Source organism: Achroia grisella, unplaced genomic scaffold, assembly GCF_030625045.1.
Source record: "Achroia grisella isolate CSIRO2021 unplaced genomic scaffold, CSIRO_AGI_Agris_v1 utg537, whole genome shotgun sequence".
NCBI lineage: Eukaryota > Metazoa > Arthropoda > Insecta > Lepidoptera > Pyralidae > Achroia > Achroia grisella.
Genome location: NW_026712923.1, coordinates 1647483 through 1671954, shown reverse-complemented (window position 1 = coordinate 1671954; position 24472 = coordinate 1647483). Strand labels below are relative to the sequence as shown.

Sequence of the window (24472 nt, the reverse complement as noted above, 5' to 3'; positions counted from 1 at the left end):
GTATTTAGTCTTAATATATCTAATACTAATTAAAGATTGATCCACACTAAACTTTAAAAAAAAAACAAATTGGTTATTAACCTATTAGCGACTGTACATTTTTGGCTGCGAGTGACGACCGACCGCTCTCTGGACGGTTCGTAAAAGGATATGGTGTAATAATAGCTCATTGATAAGAAGATAAAATATTATCTACAAACAAATTATGCAATTTAGATAACATTTTAAATTTGTTATACTGTTACACGTAGATATACTCAGACTCTGCGTATTTTATACTTTTTATTCCTTGTTAGTAGTTGTTTAATGTTTATGATAATAATTTAAGCAAGTGTGTGTCTGTCTATACCGTTTTTATGAGATGTCATAATAATTCATGATATTGTTATAGATATTGATTTGTATGTTATGAAAATATGCCTGAACAAGATGCCTTTTAATGGTATTTTAGGGATTACAATAATTGAAACACTGTGTACACTTGTTACTTAGTCGGCTTCTTCTCCAAGAAGGAAGATGCAAGACCGAACCGTGCCTTTATTGAATATTATACCATAGACAACAATATTCCACAGATATATATTTTTCAAATATTTATCACTATAACTTAACATATCGCTGATTAAATGCCAAAGGGGAACAACGCAAAAGAAACTGGAACTAATTTTTTTTCAAAACTTGTGTCTAAATCGTTACAGTTTTTTATATTAAAAAAAGTCACCCATATTTCTAGAGCTAACACGTAGATATACCACTTATAAATTCGTAAAAAAAGTGAAAATTTTGATGAGCTCTCCTGTAAAATTTACCGTTTGTGTCATGTGGCCTTTTGGCATTTAATCAGCGATATGTACTTAAACTTAGATCCTGAACCTCAGCGGCTAACATATTTGTCATCCTCGATTTGTCGATGATAGAAAATCATATAATATAATACACCCACACATACACAGGTATATCAAATATTGTGCACGTGTTCTTAGAAGTGAGAGTCGAAAATAAACGGAAAATGTCAGTTAAACATAGGTCCGGCGAGTGTGCGACGTGCGCACTAGATACTGCATCACAATATCTTGTGAGATGAGTGGTCGCGAGTGAGAGCCGGGGAGCAGATGCAGTCGGGGCTGTCGACATCTGAACTACTGGCGAAAGGACAGGAGCCACCCGACACGACCCTGAACGACAACAAGGACCGTATAAATACCGTCTGGATTTTGTATAGGAACGAGATTAATTGAATTAAAAAATTATAAATAGCATTTTCTACAAAAAAAAATATTATATCTTAATCTTAATAATACTACCTTTTTTTTAAGATCATTGTATCTTTAGGTAATTTAAATGTATTTACTGTACAATAAAGTATTACAAACAAACAAAAACAAACTACATATATACGCGAAAGTTTGTAAGTATGGATGTTTGTTACTCTCTCACGCAAAAACTACGGATCGAATTTTGATGAAATATTACAGTAATATAGGTTATGCATCAGAATCACATATAGGCTATATTTTTTATTGAGATTTATATATTGAAATTAAACGCGGTTGAAACCGCGAGCACGAGTAGTTATCTTTATATAATAGAATAGAAAATCATTTATTCAAATAAACTTACATTGAAGTACTTTTGAATAGTCATCACATTTTTTTAATCTACCGCTCATTCGGAAAGCTGTCTCATCACAAGAAGATAACTTAAAATAATAAATAATTAATAGAATATGCATTACTTACATGCATTTTATCAATTCAGATAGTTTATTAATATATGTACATAAACATAACAATAATAGTTTAGTTATAAACACAGCAATTCTCTTAAGACATTCTGTGTTTAAACTTAACGATTATTAACTCAACTTTTGAGGTCAATACGCAAACCAAAATGCACAATAGGCCCACACGAACAGCGTGTTCATTGCGAACATTCTAGCATTCCTGTATAAATTATAGCAATTGGTAGGACACGTAGTATAAGTAAATAGATATGTCGTGGTGGTGCGGTGGACGCTAGTGGGATGTAGCCGGGACCCGGGGGCGGCGTTCGGACACGGGCGGGACCCTCACCTTTGGATTCAAAGCCAGTTGTCAAGGTGAACTGCATACATAACTAAAAATAACTGCGATAGCAAAGTAATAGTCCGCGCGGGCCGACATGCGCCGCCCCGCTGCCGCCGCACCGGCGAAAGTGTCAAGTCGAGAAGACTTAAGGTTCTTTTTAAGACTACTCTAATGCTGTTGGCCGCAGCTGGCCTTCACAGCTTCACAGGACGATAGGGGGTGAGTGCAGATGGCACTCCAAGCAAAGGAGCGGCTGAAGGCCAACTCCCGACTGACGGATACGATTTTAGTCTGAGGGCACCGCTAAGGGTCCGTACCTCGGTTAAGGTTGTTATTCCGATCCCCGTTTGAATTAGATGGGGGATCGATTGGAGGTGTATATAGGTCGGCCGATACCTTTATCGCATTAATACTTACGTTACTACTGCACGATGCACTTGACCTTGATACTTCATATCCGAAATGTACATTAAAATGTCCTATATCCGTATCTATACATATAAATAAAATTAGGGTGTCTGTTTGTAATATTGAAATAACTGTTTTTTACTACATACATATGAATATAAATACGGTACATACATCAAAATAACATTTTTTACAATTTTCGTCTGTCTGTCTGTCTGTTTGTTCCGGCTAATCTCTTTTTTTGGCAGGTAGCCGATGTAATACGGAATAACTTAGCCTACTTTATTTCAGAAAAATAAAGTATACCTAATTAACTTTTTTGGATGTTTCACGCTTTAAATTCCACGCAGACGAAGTCGCGGGTACAGCTCGTTATATATATAAATAGAAACAAAACTGATAGGGAAAATTATTCGAAATAGATAGTCGATACTCTGTAGGAGGTAGGTATTTGAAAGCATTTTAATAAAACATTGATAAAGTTATTAAACGTAATAGGTAATTGAACAGTTGATTAGAATTCAAGCTGAGCAAAAAATATTCAATCAATTTGTGATATTGATATGTAGGCTGAACACGTCAGTGTTCCGATCGTGTTCAAGTGTGTTCAATATTCATCAAGTGAACAGTGAATATAGTGAAACGGTGCACGCGCCGTAAGTCTGCATCTCTCCGCGGTTACTCTGTGCAGTGTGCAGTGTGCAGTGTGCAGTGTGCAGTGCATTGTGACGACATGCAGGTGAAGGATCACGTACTCCAGTGGTATTGGTACTTAGTGCATTGAAGGAGATACCGGCACAACGCCGGGCGCAGCCAGCTGCAGGATGCAGTCAGGTTCGCTGCAGACGCAGCGCAAGATCACGTGGGTGGTTGAAGTGGGAGAGGTGCCCCAATACGCCTTCGCCCCCTACGAGAAGCACGTGAACCATAGCAAATGTAAGTTTGTAAATAAAACACTCTACCAATAAACTCGTAGATATGTTATCTCAGAACGCGGTGATATGTTTTCATATTATTTTTTAATTTTATAATAATACTAGCTTTTACCCGCGGCTTCGCTCGCGTTAATTTATGCCCTAACTGGTGGAATTTATCAAAATCCTTTCTTAGGGGATGGCTACGTCATAGTAGCTTTATGCATGCAAAGTCTCAGCCCGATCGGTTTAAAATTGACAAAGTTTCATACAAACTTTCATCCCCTACTTTATCCTCTTGGGGGTAGAATTAATCAAGATCCTTTCTTAGCGGATGCCTACGTCATAACATCTACCTGCATGTCACATTTCAGCCCGATCCGTCCAGTGGTTTGGGCTGTGTTGATAGATCACTATGTCAGTCAGTCACCTTTGAGTTATATATGTTAGTGTTTGGACTCGTAAAGTGAACTAATTTATTTTTATCTATACATATAAATAAAATTGGGAGTGTCTGTTTGTAATAATAAAATAACCGTTTTTTACTACATGCATATGAATATAAATACCGTACATACACCAAAATAACATTTATTACAATTTTTGTCTGTCTGTCTGTTTCTCCGGCTAATCTCTGAAATGGCTGAACCGATTTAGACAGATAGCTGATGTTATAAGGAGTAAATTAGGCTACTTTTAGTTTAGAAAAATAAAGTGAAATTCCACGCGGACGAAGTCGCGGGGTCAGCTAGTTTATTTACAAAATTACATGCTCTCGGTGAGTATTACAGTACAATATTAATGCATTAGTGTCACCATGGAATAAACGTATGCAATACATACATTAATAATAATAGATTATGTTATCTGTGATAATAGTCATAATAACAATAAGATCATAAAAAAAATTAAGAAATAAAATAAAAAGAAAAGAAAAACAGCAGCTATACAAATAACAATGATATTAATAATCTAGAGATATACTGTGACTCCTCAAAATTCGTTACCGCTCTGTGCACTCTGTGGCAGTACAACTAAATAAGTCGAGTGGAAAAATAGTACGAGTAGATAACTATAATGATAAATCTAATGATTGCAATGTACCACGTCAGGTTGATTTCCACGCGGATTCCGGATAAACTCCTGGTAAATTTGCCAAGATGGGATAACTGACCTGACCTGACCTGTCCTGACCTGTTCAGCGCAGTCGGGAGCATAAATACATTATCATCCATAAAAAAGGCGTTATATCTATTCAAATACAAAACAATAATAATAAAATAAGGTATCTATTAATTGTCTTACAAAAAATAATAAATAATCTCATTATAGCAATATCTAATCTAATCTTATCTAATCGAAATAGGTAAATATATAAAGAGTACGTTGCAACAAATTTCTATATTTGAGAGGATACAATACCTACCCCAATACGTAATCATGAATGTTCGCAGATTGGATGATTAGGGTAAAGTTATTGTCAGGGTAAATAAACTGGTTGGTGTAGGTGGATCACAGCTGGAACAGGTTTAATATTAAATATGAGGGTGATGAGGGTATAGGTAGCAACAACTCAATATTGCTCCCGCGTTGAGCACTCGACCCATTGGTTCTGCTGCTTGATATTGCATCTCTGTGCATTTTCTACCGCATATATCACGGGGAGTGTTTTGAGGAATTGTTCGGACTAATACCAGCTGCTGAGTTTCACCACCGTACCACCCGCCAGAAACTGAAATACCATCCTGATAATCTGGATGAATGGCGGTCCTCCACAGTGCGGTTTTCAGTGAAACTTTTTGCCACGCACAACCACATTGTGGAATCACCTTCCAGCAATGGTATTTCCGAACCGATACGATATTGAAACCTTCAAGAAAAGAGCTTATTCCTGTTTAAAAGGCCGGCAACGCACTTGCAATTCCCCTGGTGTTACGGGTGCTCATGGGCGGCGGTAAGCACTTACCATCAGGTGAGCCGCATGCTTGTTTGTCCCCTGTGTTATAAAAAAAAATACTATCTCGCGAGCCAGACTGATTGGAGAGTTTATTTATGTAAACATAATGATTTAAATCATATGACAACTTGTTGACGCACTGATGGCGTCTCTGAAATTAAAACTAATACTATATAAGTTTTGCTTTCCTTTCTCCACAATATGTAGTGATACACTCTAAAATTCAGGTTTTAACAATAAATATCCACAATAAGGTTTTAATTTGACACTTTTATGCCTTTTATTTAACTGTTCTTTCTTTTTATATTTCGACGAGTCAAGGAAGGGTCCACAAATCTTGAGTTTCAGTCTTCTATTCACGCTCTATTTATCTCATCTTTACATTTTATATGAATGTAATAAAGCCCGTAATTATATTATTAAAAAACGAGTATTAAAAAAGTTATTTTCTTGTTCTATAAAAATAATTCTAATTCAGCGCCATCTACATTGTGTTAATAGAATCATAATTCTGTACTGCTACATCTTAAATAGCGATAATATAGAAAGAAAAACAAGATGGTTAATGGTATAATTACCATATAGTATTAAAATAAATTAATTCAACATGGAATATACGTATTATGTAATGATAACGATACTTATTTAATATGTAAGTCTCATAGAACTAGGTAGTGTTGCCAATTAAGTGGATTTAGTGCCAAATAAGCAATTCAAAACAAATGATTTTTTTAAGCCTTATTCAAGGTATTTGTCATTTTTGTAAGCAATTTTGCTTCTTAGTATATACTGTATATTTCAATTTCTGCAAACATAATTATTTATTATTTTTCACTATTATTAAACGACTTAAATCACGGGTTATTAAGTTCAGTATAATATTATGATTGGAAGTGCCACAAGCATTATTTAACTAATAGCATACAAGTATTACGTTTCTTGAAAGTTAATGGCCCGTAAGCCAGGAACAGGTCTAGGTAACCAATTTCCTCCAGATCCGAAACTTCTAAGATGGTTAACAAAGTTGTGTTATGAAACTTGGTTAAAGTCAGCTGCGGTTCCGAGGGTGGGTTGAGGGCTATTATTATCAATGGTCAAATTGTCGGTATTATAATTAAATATCTTTTGATGAGGCGTATCTCACCATATTACAGCCAACTGACAATTTTATTTATCCCAAATAGCATATAAATTAACGTCTCACAAATTTTATAGTAAGTAGTTTTTTTTTACAATATGTAGGTTTAACTATAATTTGATACCAATATGAACCTGAAGGAAGTAATATTTTTTTACAAGAGTTCTTCATGATGGTTGCATTGCATCGCAGTCACAACATATTGTACCAAGTATCATGATACAACTTTATTCAGTATCTTAAAAGTTTTCGACCGGGAAGAAATAAGTGACTTAAAAAGCCTACAGTTGATGCAGAAAAAAATACTAAAGTTGTTACAGGTAAAACAAATATATATTATGTTAAAGAAAAAAAAAATATATTTATATGCTGCGTTTTAAGTAAGTACCGGCATTTGGCTAAGTTTCTTTATTTCATATTCCAATGAATATTGGGCATAGCTCAATATTTTCAGATTCAAATTTCATAATTCAAATAAATTTATTCATGTAGGACATTTTAGACGCGTATAAACGTCAATTTTTTTATATCATATTTTTTCCGCCTACCGTTTAAAACCATTATACTATGGTCCCCTGTAATTCAACTGTTATATTTTATAATGCAATATAACTATTTAGTATTATTAATCAACTAATAACGCCCACAAAAATAATAATTATCTCTACTTAATGACACCAAGAATCTCAATTAAAACTGCGCCATTTGTTTCTAATTTGCTGGATAAACCAAAACGCGGATATTAATACAGTGTCATTTCTGGACAGATTACAGTGATTCTGTTTTAAACGTTTGTTACGTATAGAACATTTCTGAAATAATGGTTGTATATTTAATCTTCCTACATAAATGCCTAAGTAATTGAATTTTTTAATAATATAAAATACTAAAAATACCATTGTAATTGTTAGTAATTATAAATTAAAACATACTGAAAGGCATTTTGAGCTAAATAAAATATTAGACACCGTTTAATTTACTTTTTGGCATTTTAATTATTACACAGTTGGCAACACTGAGTCTGTCTACTGACTTGTCACTTGACGTTACTTCAACTTGACAGTTGTCAAGTTGTGTTTGGTGTCGGTGTCGGAGTGTCGTTGTGTTTCGTTCTTCACGTTTCATATGAAGCTACTTTTTAACCGCGATGTTTTCCGCGCTTTCTATTAAAATGTCTTTTCCATGACATTTCTTGTACTTACACTTGAATAAACTATTTTACGAAAACTAGCAGTGTGCGTTTAGTGGATTGCTTTCGTTCATTTTAGCGTTTCAAAGTTTGGACAAAGTTTACGCTTGGGAGTGGCGATCCGTGTGTGTGTGTATGTGTGTGTTGTCATGTCGGAGAGAAACTTTTTAGGCTTAACTTTAACTTGATTGGAAAAGCCAAAAAGAATCTTCGGATATTTGTTGCGAGAATGGAGTCTAATATTGTTGGTGAGTATTATATCAGGGTGGGCGTCTCTGCGGCGCCTGCCTCCGTTAAGTAATTACATTGCCGGAGACCTTGAGCGGTGATCTGCGATTCGACTTGTGTTTGTTTTAAGTTACTAAAGTGATGCAACGACACGGGCCCGCGGCGACCGCGGCCCGACCCGTCGCTGTTACCGATGCTTTTATTTACGACTACGATTAAAAATCCCGCCCGTCGGCACTATATTATCTTATCTGACGGTACACACCGTGTTGATAAGCCTAAAACTTATAATGTTTGCTCTCACCATCATGTTTATCATATTATAAACATTCACAGATGCCTGCTTAAGACAACCTGGTTAAATTTTATAGAATGAGAGGTCAGTGGGTAGTCAGTCATATTGGTCTCTGCATACAGAGACCAATATTCTCTAAACAGACAATGTCTGTTCAGAGCTACATATATTTAGCAATTTCTATTTATTTGGTGAAGTTAAAATACTATAATTGAATTCAATTTTTATTACTAGTTTTATTTAACTAAATAATTTTTTGTTGAATGTAAACAAGTTACTATATAAATTAAATGTCTTTTTAATTAGATAAGTAAATGTTAGCACACTTTCTGAAACAGAAATGTGAAGTGTTTGACACTGACGTGACTGATAAGTTTACTATTATGTACACAGACAGACTCACTGGTCTCTCATATGACATAGCTAAGCCAAAGCCTCTTTACATATCCTGATAATGATGTATGCCAGTACATAATGTGGGTTATGCTATGAGAACGAGTAAAATATAGCATCTGGAATATTCTTTATAAAGCCAAACAATGGCAATTGATCTAGCAACTCACATAGTAGAGAGTGGCTATTATTGCACCAAATTATATGAATGTATTACTAGCTGTTCCCGTGACTTCGTCTGCATGGAATTTAACTTTATTTTTCTACACTAAAGGTAGCCTAAGTTACTCCTTATTACATCAGCTACCTGCCAAAAAAAATCCCGTCAAAATCTGTCCGTCTATTTCAGATATTAGCCGGAACAAACAGACAGACAGATAAAAATTGTAAAAAATGGTTATTTCAATATTATAAACAGACACTCCAATTTTATTTATATGTATAAATGAGTGTTAATATGTATTTCATTAATTGATCTATCAGTCTTTGGTGAGGACTAAGATATAAGATCATCAGACAGTCATGTCACCAGCCTACCATACTCTTCAAATTAGAACATGATTTGTTAAATCCACTATTTGAAGTTACACAGTAATAAACTACCATACCACAGAGAGAACTATGAGAGAATATTTATATCTTTAATTGTTGTGAGATATGTTTTATATCTCTTCTTATCTGCCATTAACCTTATGACATAATCAGATTTGTTAATATACAATTAAATATTCTTAGGATATGTTGTTCATCGTACTCACCCCATCTTCGCACGGGTGTACATGTATTATATATATATATGAACCGTCTTCTTGAATCACTCTATCTATTTAAAAGACAAAATCTGTTGCATACTTTTAAAGATTTAAGCAAAACGACGGACAGACAGCGACAGCGACTTTGTTTTGTACTACGTAATGATTAGGATAACTAATCTTTTGGCCAGACATTCCTTTTTTAGGCAAAACAAATCATTCTATTGTAAAAGTTGAAGTGAGATATAAATAAATAAATATTATACAATGCAACTATACTTTATAGGATCTATTTGTAAATTTTTTAATAGTTTAAATCACTGGAACATTAACATACATTAACATTAAATGTACCTTACATTTATTACAACAACAAGTATTTTATAAATATATCTATATATTTTGTATATTTTATAATATGTCCAGCAGTGGACTGCAGTGGGCTGATGATGATGATGATGATGATAATATGTTTCTTGAAGTTTCTATGCAATAAATTTCTGAACGCACCCTGGTTTACAGGTATCAGCCATTAGTATGGGAAAATAAAATGGTTGTTTTTACTATTTTACATGCAATTTCTACATGTTTTACGACCGTTTAAACCTTCCCTGGACTTCCACGAATATTTCATGACAAAATTTAGCTAAATCGGTTCAGCCGTTTTCGAGTTTTAGCGAGACTAACGAACAGCAATTCATTTTTATATATATAGATAAATATGGCCCAATTTTCTGCAATAAGTGATTGCTTTTCTTTTTGCAAGTTGGTCATATAGAATTGAGGTGTTATGGTGGCGAGATTCCGAGACGCTTAGGTGTAATCTATCAAAATATTTATTATGACAGATGACTTACAGAGAGACTAATGAACAGCAATTCATTTTTATATATATAGATAAATATGGCCCAATTTTCTGCAATAAGTGATTGCTTTTATTTTTGCAAGTTGGTCATATATAATTGAGGTTTTATGGTGGCGATATTCCGAGACGCTTAGGTGTAATCTATCAAAATATTTATTCAGATGACTTACATACAGCGGCACATTTCACAATTTTTTTTTATTATTTATTTAATATTTTACGGCTCTGGATACAAGTCCTTTTTAATAATCACTAAAGTGTCGCTGTCGTTCCCTTCCACGTGCAAAGTAGCCAGATTTTATCTTGTCTATATTTTTTTACAATATTCCGTTTTGACCTTTAGTATATTTACACGCCGTGGTTTTTTCCTTTTTTCTTCTTTTCTCTTTGTCCGTCTGCAATTAGCCAACTACCTTTAATCATATTTGATTGCTTTCTTTCACACACATCCTGTGTATGTCTGTCTGCAATTAGCTGTAATCATATTTGATTGCTTTTTTTTCACACACACACACACTGTAATAATAATAATCTCAGGACAATTGACACAGCGCCATCTAGTCCTGAGCTCGGCACAGCTTGTGTTTTGGGTACTAGTGTAGGAGTGGTATATGTAAAATCTTATACTTAGAGTTGTACCAGATCCAATTTTATTCCTTACTAGATGTTCCCGCGACTTCGTCCGCATGGAATTTAACTTTATTATTCTAAAAAAAAGATTTTTTTCTAAAATAAAAGTAGCCTAAGTTACTCCTTATTACATCAGCTACATACCAATAAAAGTCCCGTCAAAATCGATCCAGCCATATCAGAGATTAGACGGATTAAACAGACCGACAGTCAGACAAAAATTGTAAAAAATGTTATTTTGGTGTATGTACCGTATTTATATTCATATGTATGTAGTAAAAAACGGTTATTTCAATATTACAAACAGACAGTCCAATTTTATTTATATGTATAGATACCTCGTGATTAGCATACACCAGCTTAAATATATTACTTCTTTGTAATCAATGACGACGTGCTACTGTTCATAAATATATTTACATTCTGCTATGGTTGCTAGCAGGTTATCAGTCAGTTTTTTTTATTTAAATTTCAGCGCGTTTGTCGTTCCTATAAAAAGCAAGGTCATGAGCAAAACCGTGAAATAGTATTTAATGTGGATTTGCACTAATCACTTTCTAAGCCACGTCAAGTTAGACTCTGTTATTGTATATATTATTTAGTTAGTTATAATCTAAGTGTATAAACAGTCCCAGAGTGGTATCATGTTACGAGAAGTAGAGATGTGCTAACTCGTAATAAACATGACTCGAGTTAACTCGAGTTACTTGGAATAAAAAGTTTTTTTTATTTATTCGAATAATTCTAATGTTTTCGGGCGCAGCTAGCCTTGAAAGCTTTACCGAACTTTAGGGGGCGAGCAGAAATGACACTTTAAAGTCGCGGAAGGACTTATGGAACGCATTTTATTGATAACATAATATAACGAATATGCGAAAAAAAATGATAAGAACCTCAAATCAATATCGAAATATTTATGACGAGTGAAAATTGTATGATATGAAATAATGGGAAAATTTCATGTAATTGTCAGTTCGATGACAGAATCATGCCCTCGTTCTTTCACTTGATTCATTCATTTACCAGTTGAATTCTTCCAACTCGAGTTGGCAGAATTCATCTCGAGTTAACTCGAATTATGTGCAACTCGAGTTAACTCCAGATAACACATCTCTAACGAGAAGTATAGTGTGATGCAAAAAATTGTAATAAGAACCAATTACGAATGAATGGTGCATTTACTAATTTAGTTATACGGCGACGGCGGCCAGTTGTGTCACGCACCAATTGTAGTGAAGAAAGCTAGCCGCTATGAAATCTCAGATGCAGCCACACCTTTCAGTGGATCATATTCTTCCTAAGGAAACTTGTTTGAGTTCTTGTGACATTAGATACATACCTACCTCTAACTGACGCTCTGCCGTGCTCGCTGTATGCTCTGTATTTTATTTCATTCCCGCAATATCACTTTTATTTGCGTGATTATCGGAAAATTAAATTAATTGATTTTTATAATCACTAGTATCCTGACGACTTAGGCGTTGGCGGCGCGGGTGAAATAAATATTGTTTGATTTTGATTTAAGTGGACTGTATCTAAATAATCTGACGGGTACGTGGATTGACACGATACACTGTTAGGTTGGTGATTGAGAACTGCTTGTGAGGATGGAACACAAAGAAAGACAGTTCTGGTAAGGAAGGAGGCACAGTACCTTTGAATTGTAGGTTGCAGTGCGGCGGCTATCGGTGTCTCCAGGTCCCAGCTACTTGCTTCACAACAATGGCACAAACACAATGGTCTTAAACACACTAGAGCGATGCGGTGGATTAAAATGTTTAGTAATTATCACGAATTACAAAAAAACTTGATCTTAAGCGCGATCAAGGCGGGAATTCAATGTCAACTTCAGCGTTCAATTTTACAGTGACGCGCGAGCGCGATATGTCACTTTCGATACAAGCGAATCTTCTCGCTCGCACTTAAAACAAAGGTATGTGCGGGAATAGGAGAGGATAAAGGAATTAGTGTAGTGCCAATCCTTAGAAAATTAACGTTTCGTACCACGCTAAATTATTTATTTGAACAAACTATTACTAATAATAATTATACAATGATAAACAAAAATGTAATGTTATATGGCGCAACCATTCCCCCCGCCTTGAAGGGACGCCTTCAAAGTAAAAATAGAAACTTAAAATAAACTAAACCTTAACCTAGAACTCGTATTAACTAAAACTAATGTCTAGGTAAGGGGCACAGACGTACAACCGGGCGCAAATAGGAGCCGGTTGCAGTTTTTACACGAACAACCCGAATTACGCCGTCAGAAGTCGGAAAGACCTCTTCAATAACCCCTAAAGGCCAATGAAGTGGTGGCGCGTTTTCAGTACGTACAATTACAACAGTTCCGACAGTCATCTGATTGACGGGCGTATTCCATTTTTCGCGAGATTGTAATGTGTGCAGGTACTCCGCTCTCCATCGCTTCCAGAACGTTTGCACTAATCTGTCTAATAATGCGTGGCGTGAAATCAAAGAACTGTCAGCTATTTCTGCGGCGGGCAAATATTTCAACGGAGTAAAATTTAAAAAATGTGCGGGTGTTAGTGCAAGCGGCTCTGACGGATCATTAGATAAAGTCCGACATAATGGTCGAGTATTCATGATTGCCTCTACTTGCGTGAGTACCGTAATCATTTCCTCAAATGATAAAACTTGAACCCCAACGACCCTGAACAAATGCGTTTTCAAACTTTTTATATTAGTCTCCCAGTTACCTCCGAAGTGACTAGCAGCGGGAGTGTTGAGAAACCAAGTCAGGCGGTTTTCTGACAAGACGTGCGCAAATTCGGTGTTAAAATGTTTAGAGCTCAAAAATGCGTGAAGTTCCGAAAGCGTGCGTTTTGCTCCAATATAATTAGTGCCATTATCGGAGTAGATATGAGCTACAGGACCACGACGAGATAAAAACCGTTTAAGAGCTGACATGAAACTTGCTGTACTTAAATCTCCTGCCAATTCTATATGGACGGCGCGGGTTGTTAAACAAACGAATAAACAAATATAAGCTTTAGTAGACCGTATGCCACGACCACGTGTTATAGTTATTTTGAAAGGACCAGCATAATCGGTACCTGTGTGCATGAATGGTTTTAATGTTTCAAGAACACGACAGGGTTTGTGATCTGACATTTCTGGAAATGTCGATTTCGGACGAAGTTTAAAACAAGGTACACATTTGTGCACTCTGTGGCGAATCAAGTTGCGGGCAGATAAAATCCAATATTTCTGCCTTAAAATAGACATCAGTAAATCAGGACCAGCATGACAATTAACTTTATGGTGATAGTCTACTAATAAATCCAATATATGATGTTTCCGGGGAAGAACAATAGGGTGTTTCTGATCAAAATTCAAGTTCGAATTTCTCAAACGACCACCGACTCTAATTATACCTTCTAGAATGAAGGGTTTGAGTCGCTGAAGTGATCGGGAACAAAATTTTCCATTTTGTAAATTGTTAATTTCCCCATGAAAATACAAAGCCTGTAATTCTCGAAGGATTACAAGTTCTGCGTAATCTAAATCTGCTGCGGTTATGAATTTTAGCGGGGTTAATAATTTTGCGAAACGACAGACATAAACTACGCAGCGAAGAAGCTTGGACCAAGAAGAAAAGCGATTTGCCAGAGCGATGAAAACCGATTCTTCTGGCGGTGTACGAGTAACAAAGGAGAGTTTCTTCTCCTCAGGCGGGTCCATAACAGCAGAAGGATTGAAAGTGGTGACTGGCCATTCCGAAAAGGTGGATTTAGCCCACTGCGGGCCGTTGAACCATAGGGGGTGGTGAATTATTTGGGCAGGAGTAAGCCCTCGCGATAGACAGTCGGCTGGATTGTCCGAACCAGACACGTGATAAAAATTGTGCGGTGAAAGCAGAGATTGAATTTTAGAAACTCTATTCGCGACAAAAGTATCCCACCTGTGGGGCGATGCGTGGATCCAACATAAAGCAACTGTTGAATCAGAAAATGCGTGTATTGCCTTAATTGGATAGCGGTTGTTAACAGCGGTAACAATATTATTAATTAAATTAGCGAGCAAAAGCGCTGCGCAAAGTTCGAGTCGGGCCAACGACACGACCTTGCGGGGAGCAACCTTAGATTTTGCACTTATAAGATGCACAGTACTCACACCATCATTCTCGACGTGGAAGTACACAACAGCACCATAAGCCTTTTCACTAGCGTCTGCGAAGCCAATGATGTTCACCACACTACGTTTTGTGATGTCAACATGGCGCTGTAATTTAATTTGATCTAGACTGGGGAGCTCATCCCTGAAACGTGACCATTGTCTGACGATAACTTCCGGGGGGGCGTCGTCCCAATCGCAGTTGCATAACCATAACTCTTTGACAAGAAGTTTGGCAAATAATATAACGGGTGCTACGAAACCCATTACATCCCACAATCTTGCGACACAAGATAAAATGGTGCGTTTTGTACACTTTTCAGCGGGCGTGCAAATTTTTAAACTAAATAAATCTGAGCTAGGAGACCAGCACAGACCCAGAATTTTATGCGTATCAGACACATCGAATTCTACGACCGACGAAAGTCGATGTGTTGACGGAATGGAATTTAAAACTACTTGCGAATTGCTCGTCCATTTGACAAGATCAAATTGTCCGGCCTTCATGAGTGAGATGATCTCAGCAGCTGTGACGATAGCCTCATCTTCACTATCTAGACAATATACTAAATCATCCATGTACAGACCGGTGTGAACCGCTTCCTTAGCTTTTGGGAACGATTCGCCTTCGTCGGTGGCTAACTGCTTAATAGTACGCAGTGCAAGAAACGGACTCGATTTGAGTCCAAAACAAACGCGATTAAACTGATAAACCTGGAGAGGTTCGTCAGGCGAAAATCTATACAATATGCGTTGAAATCTGCGGTCACTCTCTCTAATACGAATGCAAAGAAACATTTGCCTAATATCGGCAGAGAGAGCTACTGAAAATAATCTGAAGTTAACTATAATATCAAATAAATTGCGTTGTAAATTCTGTCCATTATAAAGAAGATCGTTGAGAGATACGGACGTGCTAGTTTTAGCGCTAGCATTGAGTACGACGCGCAATTTAGACGTGAGTTTATCCTTTCGAATAACTCCATGGTGCGGTATTATATACGAAGGAGCATTACTATCATCATTAACGGGTGCGGGTGAAATATAACTCTTATCTAAATACTCCGTAATGACGTCATCATAGGCTTGCTTGAGTTCAGGCGAAGCCTGCATTTTGCGTTCGAGACAAAAGAAACATTTCTCGGCTAATCGACGCGAGTCGCCAAGAGAATGTGCATTACCCTTGAAGGGAAGCGCGACGGTATAACGACCGTCGTCCTCGCGAGTGGTAGTGCCAGCATAAATAGCTTCACACTCCTTGTCGTCCGGGCTGAGAATCGGTGCAACATTCACCTCTTCCATTTCCCAGAATCTACATAGAACGGATTCCATCGTGGGTTCGGTAACACAACAATGCGCGGTGGTAGTGTAATTACAATTATCTAACATATTAGACACGGAAGTATCGGTATTTGATCTAGCGGGAGCTGAACCTACAATAACAAAGCCTAATACGGTCTCAATAGCATACGGCGAGACGTATGCGGGTTGACCTTTAACCTTACGGGACAATATTAAATGCGGGAAAATTGAGGCACCGATTAACATGTCAATGTTCCCAGGAGTAGCGTAACTATCATCGGCTAAAGGCAAATTTTTAAAATTTGAAAATAATGAAATATCGACACTAACAGTCGGTAAACGTTCGGTTATTTTATCTACAACTAAGGATTCCATATCAAATTTAATATTACGATTAAACCGTGAAAAGAATTTTATATGTACAGAACCCTGTGTGGCCTTTGTTGTCCCTCCTATACCTTTAATCGAAAAGGTTGTATTCTGTATACATTGCAATCCCAAGCGATTACAACAATCCCTAGTTACAAAATTACTTTGAGAAGCACTGTCCAATAATGCTCTAATATAATGTTCGTTACCGTCTCTATCGATCATTAAAACACGAGCGGTGGCTAACAATACTGTAGTAGGTACGCGAGGCATATTTTTATTAACATTGTCTGATAACGTGCATAATGCTACGTCTTCCGATGCGCGGGATACGACGGGTGTCGGCGGGGGTGAGTGCGGGGCGCGGTCCGTGCAAGGAGCCGGTCGGCCGCCGCCGCCGCCACCAACAGCGGGCTGCGTGTGCGACGAGTGCGACGATAGATCCACTACGCGTGACGTAGTCGCTGTGACCGAACTACCACTGAGTATGTTCGCGGTGGAGGTGGCATTACTATGCTCAAAGTGGAGCATAGTATGATGTTTTGAGTCACATTTGTGACATCGACTATTTGAGTTACAATTAAATACACGGTGATTTTTACTTAGACAATTAATACAGTAGGAATTAGATTTAACAAATCGGAAACGATCATTAGGCGTTAAATTTCGAAAACCTGGACATTTATATAAATGTTCATGTTGTATGTTACACAATGAGCACTTAGGCTGCGGATTAGCGGTTGTAGTATAAGAGTATGTAGATTTATGTTGCATAACTTTCGATGCCGCATCCATACGACGATCGACAACTTTCTTAGTAACTTCTTGGTTGCTTGAAGAAGTGCGTTGCAATATTTTAATGTGATCGCGCACAAATGACACTAATGTATCGAAAGATGGGATGTCGGATCCCCGTTTATCTAGTTCGAAAGCGCGGGCGGTTTCGGAATCTAATTTCTTTAACGCGGTATACAAAAATATAAAATCCGAAAGATTATTAATTTTTAAGTTATTTAACGCGGATATTGAAGTTGCGAATTTATCGAGAAATTGTTCTAAATTATTTATATTTGATGAATGAAAGGGCTTCATTTCGAATATTTGATCTAGGTATGATGATGCGAGCAGTCTCTTATCTTCATACTTACTAATTAAAGCATCTAAAATGACCTTATAATTTTCAGAACAAGGGTTTATACCGGCAAATACAGAACGAGCTTTACCTGTCAGTTTACCCATCAAATAATGTAATTTTTCCGAATCTGACAATCTAGGATTGTCATGAACTATGCTTTTGTAAGCTGTATAGAATAAAGACCAGGATCTCAGATCTCCTGAGTATTCCGGAATTGGTAGGGGGCAGACGAGGCCTGTCCTCATCCCTATTATGCTGATGATGTTTGACATCAGGCGGTACCTCTAGCGATCTTGCGGCTCGTTTTATACGGCAATACAAATCATCAAATGCCATGAGCGGTTGATAATTAATAACATATTTAGGATTCAATTTAGATTCTAAAGTATTTATTTTATCTAACATAGTTTCGAAATCCGAGCGTAATTTGTCAACTGTTTCGATCTCACACAAGAATGTTTCTCTTTCATATTCACTAGAAAGATTATGAGTCCTATCTGTAATACTTTGTATGCGAGAAAACATTAAATCCTTTTTAGCGAGTAACAGGGGTAACTGATTGACATCCGACATGATGAACAACCTATAAATACAAAAACTTGTTTGTACTAATAAATATATAAGAAAGCGGTGCGGTGGAGAACAGATAAATACCTACACAAGTTACGTGCGGTGCGGTACGGTACGGTGCGGTGCGGTGCGGTGCGGTGCGGTGCAATGAGAGCCGGCAGTACACAATGTACTTACAATTAAAATACGAAATAATAAACCACAACGTACTCGTGATAAGAATCTGTCAAATATTTATATTAAACAAAGCGATGTCTGTTTATTACAGCGTAAGCAACGTCTTGTTTATTACAGCGAACTAAATTCAAAGTCTATGCCGCTAACCTATTCAATAGTAGACCGGTAGAAAGCGATAATATTAAGCTATAATATCGTATGCGTCTCAGCCTACCCTAAGGGGGCCTGAGGATATCAATATGTAGGTAGATAGACTACCTACAATGGCGCGAAAGTAATTGATAACTACGAATATAAATGCGGTGACTACAAAAATAAAGTTGTTTTACCTATAGTTAGGTTAAAACAATGCGGGAGTATTACAACAAATCGTAAATACCTACTATTACTTACGATGCGAAATTGAGTTGACACGGAATTTGATATGAATCTATCAGGTAGTTGTACCTACATGTACCTACGAGATTCTAGAAACATCGATATAACGAAATAAAGAAAATGATGTAGTAAAATACAAATTAATTGTATGCGTTTGTACGAAATATACCTAGAAATGAAATATCTAGTGTGGTTTAACCAAATAATTACAATATTCGGCTCGAAATGGACCACTAAAATAATGGCGGCGCGGGTGAAATAAATATTGTTTGATTTTGATTTAAGTGGACTGTATCTAAATAATCTGACGGGTACGTGGATTGACACGATACACTGTTAGGTTGGTGATTGAGAACTGCTTGTGAGGATGGAACACAAAGAAAGACAGTTCTGGTAAGGAAGGAGGCACAGTACCTTTGAATTGTAGGTTGCAGTGCGGCGGCTATCGGTGTCTCCAGGTCCCAGCTACTTGCTTCACAACAATGGCACAAACACAATGGTCTTAAACACACTAGAGCGATGCGGTGGATTAAAATGTTTAGTAATTATCACGAATTACAAAAAAAACTTGATCTTAAGCGCGATCAAGGCGGGAATTCAATGTCAACTTCAGCGTTCAATTTTACAGTGACGCGCGAGCGCGATATGTCACTTTCGATACAAGCGAATCTTCTCGCTCGCACTTAAAACAAAGGTATGTGCGGGAATAGGAGAGGATAAAGGAATTAGTGTAGTGCCAATCCTTAGAAAATTAACGTTTCGTACCACGCTAAATTATTTATTTGAACAAACTATTACTAATAATAATTATACAATGATAAACAAAAATGTAATGTTATATGGCGCAACCAGGCGTAATACCGGTTAGTCAGGGAGAGAAATACCTCAATGCCTACAATATTCACAATTACCTATTTCTTATTTGTTTTTATAATAATATATACACTCCAACTTTTTCGCTCCAAAACTCCCGCTGCTTACGTTCAATCATACGTCATCCACTTGTCAATGTCACATAGATTACTTTGGCTCTGGCCTCTGTCGTTCCGTTTCAGGTTACATGATTATTGACTTTACCATTTTTAATTAATGGTGCGTCACACGATAGTTAACAGTCGGCCATCCTGCAATAGTGTCTGGCCCAGACACATAGGTAACTGATGAGCGTAGTCATGCTTATCAAAGGATATAGTGTCTACAGGATCATATAACAAATACTAAATTAAATAAACTAAAGATATACATTACTTTCATTACATTGACTATCTTAGTATACTGTCAAAGGTTTACAATCTAAAATCAATACTAACAGAGCTAAGTTTCAGCATGCATTCAGAAATGCACAAAATATAACATAACATATATTAATTTACATAATCCAAATCACCCAAAAACATGAACAACCTTTTAGAGTAACAAACAATTATTTGGCGGTGATTGACCTCTATGAGTCAGACTGTATGTAACATATCACCATCACAATGTAAGTTTCCGATCTTATGAACATTGCATTTTTTTTTTTATACCTCCAAAATAGAACTTGACATTTCACGTCATGAATATTTTAACAGATAAATTTAACATATCACATTACAAAAGGTAAAACTTAATTACCTACATATATAGAGAAAAAAAATATAAAGGGAAAGTAATATTCTCGTGACATAAAATTAGAACAAAATCGCTGCCTGCCTTCACCTAACCAATAGAAAATAACAGGTCAATATTATTCAAGTGGTTCTAATACCCTCAATACTACTACTACTATTTTACTTCGACGATACTCTTGATTTACCAGAGAATTATTTTAATATAACATAATTCATTGAATTTCAGTTATGATTTACTTAATAATACCATCAGCTCACTGGTCAAGTAATCTATTGCATCCTTTGAACCCTGTACATTCAGGGGACTATAAATGATTGTAGATACTGATCTCAATTTTCTTTACAACACCAGTTTAACATAAACCAAAACCCACTGTTCATTTGACTGATTAATGTGAAATAGAAATAATCTTTATTCAAATAAACTCAACACAAGCACCCTTGAGTAGTCAAGTTTTTTGAATCTATCGCTCATTCGGAACGCAGTTTCATCACAAGAAGAATAAACAAGAAACCTGTGTGTTGCTCCTTTAAATAAATATTGATTTACTTATATTTAATTAACAACAAGGATTAGGCATGCGGCAATCAACATAAAAACCGCTACGCACTTAATATCCGTTCAATCAAACAACATTGACAGCGCTATGAATTTCAAGTTAGATATTTTCTAAAAAACACTGATTTATAAATGATGACATTTATAAATTCTTCAATTTTATAATAAGCCTTTTTTTTTTTTTTACAAAGAAAATATTTTATGACACATTTGATTTCTTTTTCTGGCAAATTGAGTACAGACTCCGGGAGTCCGTTGCAAAACCCTGCGCAATCTCCATAAAACGAATTACCAACTTTCGTTAAACGAACGTGAGTTTAGTAAGCCTACTATTCACTTTATATTTAATCGATGGTATTCGTAGCCACTTCGGCCATCCAACGTTATCGAAGGGCCTCATTCGATATTATCATAACAGTTAACATCGGGTAATATAATAAAATTAAAATCATATAAAATTTAGTTTGAGATACTTTACATACTTAAAATATGAAAGTTGCCACTGACAACTACACATTACATTTCAACATCATGGCTTCAGTCTTCGTTATATTTTTCCGCCTTAAGTTGTATCACTTAATTTTTCACACCAGGTACTAGTCAGCATCTCTGCAAACACGGCTGCCTAGCTAATTAGTGAAATACCTGTTAAAACAAAACATTAAAAAAAATGCCACCGCTTGCCCACTATGAGCTACGGTCTCAACAGATCTGGATTTTATTAGACTCAGCCACCGCTTGCCCGCACAAGGAGCTACGGCCTCAAACTGGTCAAATTCTCATTAGACTCAGCCACCGCTTGCCCACACAAGGAGCTACGGCCTCAAACTGGTCAGATTCTCATTAGACTCAGCCACCGCTTGCCGCCACAAGGAACTACGGCCTCCAACTGAAACACATCAAATATTTAACAACTGATCATTTTCTCAATGAGGCATTCACTGCTTGCGCACGCAAGGAGTTACGGCCTCCAACTAGTCATATTCTTTATGGTACTATGCTATTTTTACTTCAGCCTCAAGTGCTCTACATTGCAACTCAACTATGGGTTATATGCACTCCCATCAAATTTTACTATTACTTTTTATTCTATTACATTTCTTTAAGAACTGGATTTCCTGGTTCCATTTTACTATTTCTCCAACGCTTTAAAGGACTTTATAACATTTAATCATAAGTTAATTCAATTTAATTATGTACCAAATTCGAATTATATATCTGGTTGATATATATCTATCAATTTCTGAACGACTTGCAATATATTTCTACCACATACCCTACTCCTATTATTATCTACCAAATCTTGAGTAGCATCAACAAAAAGCGAGTCGTTCGTTGTACGTCGCATTGAGCACACGCGGATCCCCATTTTCTCCGTGAACTAACGTATACGGAACCATCAGCCGCATCAGCGCAATCATCTCATCAGTATATCATCAAATCTAAATCACCATCATTTACCTTAAAATCCATAAATCGTATTCATAGTCATATGATTATTATATTAATCTCATAATTTCATCGAAGTATTGCAAATCATTTTTCATTGTCATATCAACCGCCCGTTCTATTAGCCATTTTGCTCATAATTCAGCTTGTCATCGATTGTAACTCATCATTGTATCACTAGCATTCCTTAATCTTTCAGATCTATTCGTTCATGTACAACTCTTCACCGCGTATATTTACCGACTATTTTCCATCGAGGTGTATCAAATTTTACCTTGTGATCGTCCTTACTACAATCTTGCAGTGTAACTATCTTGTACACCTCGAGCGCTTTATTCATAATATTTCTAAAGTGTCTGGATACGGTGTCTGGGTTCTATAAATTAGCACCTCTTCTAATTTCCCATTAATTACAACACATTTTCTAAAATATTCTGCGTATTGCGGCTGTAACTTTCTGCTTACTAGCAGACTATGTTATCAAGCCATTAGTTATATTTAAATTCAAGACACATAAAATCAGTTCTGAAAGAATTAATTTCAATTTAAACTATTTAGTTAGTACAATAGTCAATCCGATTTCTCCAAAGGGCGTTCAGCCACACATACAAGTGCACATAGGTGCTCAGACTAATCTATGGAATCAAATGCCCAGCATTTGATTGCGTTGATCATTACTTATAAAAATTTTAACTTCCGTCGTCGTCAAAGACAACGCTTTAAATTTAATTCAATCTTATTTATCTGATGAATATCAACCAAATATTTGAAAACAACATCACCGTTATTATTATAAACTTCCAATATCTCTACACCTGTAATTTTGTACAATTCAACATTAAAACGCCCTCACTTATTTAATACATCCGTTCTCGTATGCTATGCAAGTGACAACATCAATTCTTATATGTCGATGAGTTCACTATTAAAAGCCTTAGTTAACACTTTTATTTTACTTCAACTCAACAATTATGTCAAAAGTTACAATTGTCTAAATACAACACATCCAATCTCATATTCAAGTCAATTGAGTCAACATGTATACCAACAATTCTTACATGCTCGTTAATTTAGCATTATACGCTTCGATTATTCTCTTTCTTTTTTTTTTTTAATCAATTAAAATCTTAATAGATACAATATCTCAAGATTTAACAAAGGTTAATTAGAAATTAATAAAATTGGCAAAACCATCTACAACAGTAATTTATAACTGTAAACTGTAATCCTTAACAATATTTAACTTTCTTATATCTTAACTTTCATTTATATCCTCTAGTAACTTTTCTTATATATTCCTGGGATTAAATTTACAGATATAGCCTTACTTCCACTACTTATATTCTCTCTCATTTTATTTGCATTGGATATAAAGGTCTCTTAAAACAGTTATAGGTTCAATAGGATCCTTTCGACTTAAATCTAGTATACCCATGTACACTTTTCAAAACTTTAATGCTCATACATTTAACAACAAACAATTTTTTTTTTTTTAACTACCTGTGCTTCTTAAATTTGTATTCACTATAATACCATTATAATTAAAGAACAATGGCTCAGCTCGCAACATATTCTCAACAAATACTTCTCTATAACATGTAAAACTTACAACTTAGACCATGCAGTATTTATTTTTCATTCTACATATATGCTATTCATAAAGTAGTTTATTATCCATCAGTAAACCATATAAAAATGTTATAAATTACGCCAGTATCCATATTCATAAAGCAGCTCGTCCATACTGACTATCCACGTCTCTCCCTATGGAAGTTTGCATCCAGTCTTTTCCTGCTGTTTCCTTTTTTTTTTTTCTTATGTCATCTGCTTATCTTTTTTTTTCTGCTGTCCTACTTTTCTTTTGTCTGTCGTCTCTGCCATTTTCTTATATGTATATATATATTCTTTTTGGCTATCACTGGTCTCTTGACTTATAAATTTTTCATTTCAT

The 24472-nt window shown here is 36.0% G+C and overlaps 1 protein-coding gene across 1 annotated transcript in view; it reads left to right on the top strand.

Moving 5' to 3' along the window:
• The window catches only part of LOC131847512 (dystrophin, isoforms A/C/F/G/H-like), an 80261-nt gene that overhangs the window by 3520 nt on the left and 52269 nt on the right, over positions 1–24472 (top strand). Inside the window, exon 2 of the mRNA XM_059197093.1 lies at positions 2973–3410. Coding sequence (XP_059053076.1) covers positions 3299–3410 — 112 coding nt within the window. The 5' untranslated portion in view covers positions 2973–3298. The remainder of the gene's footprint in view (positions 1–2972; positions 3411–24472) is intronic.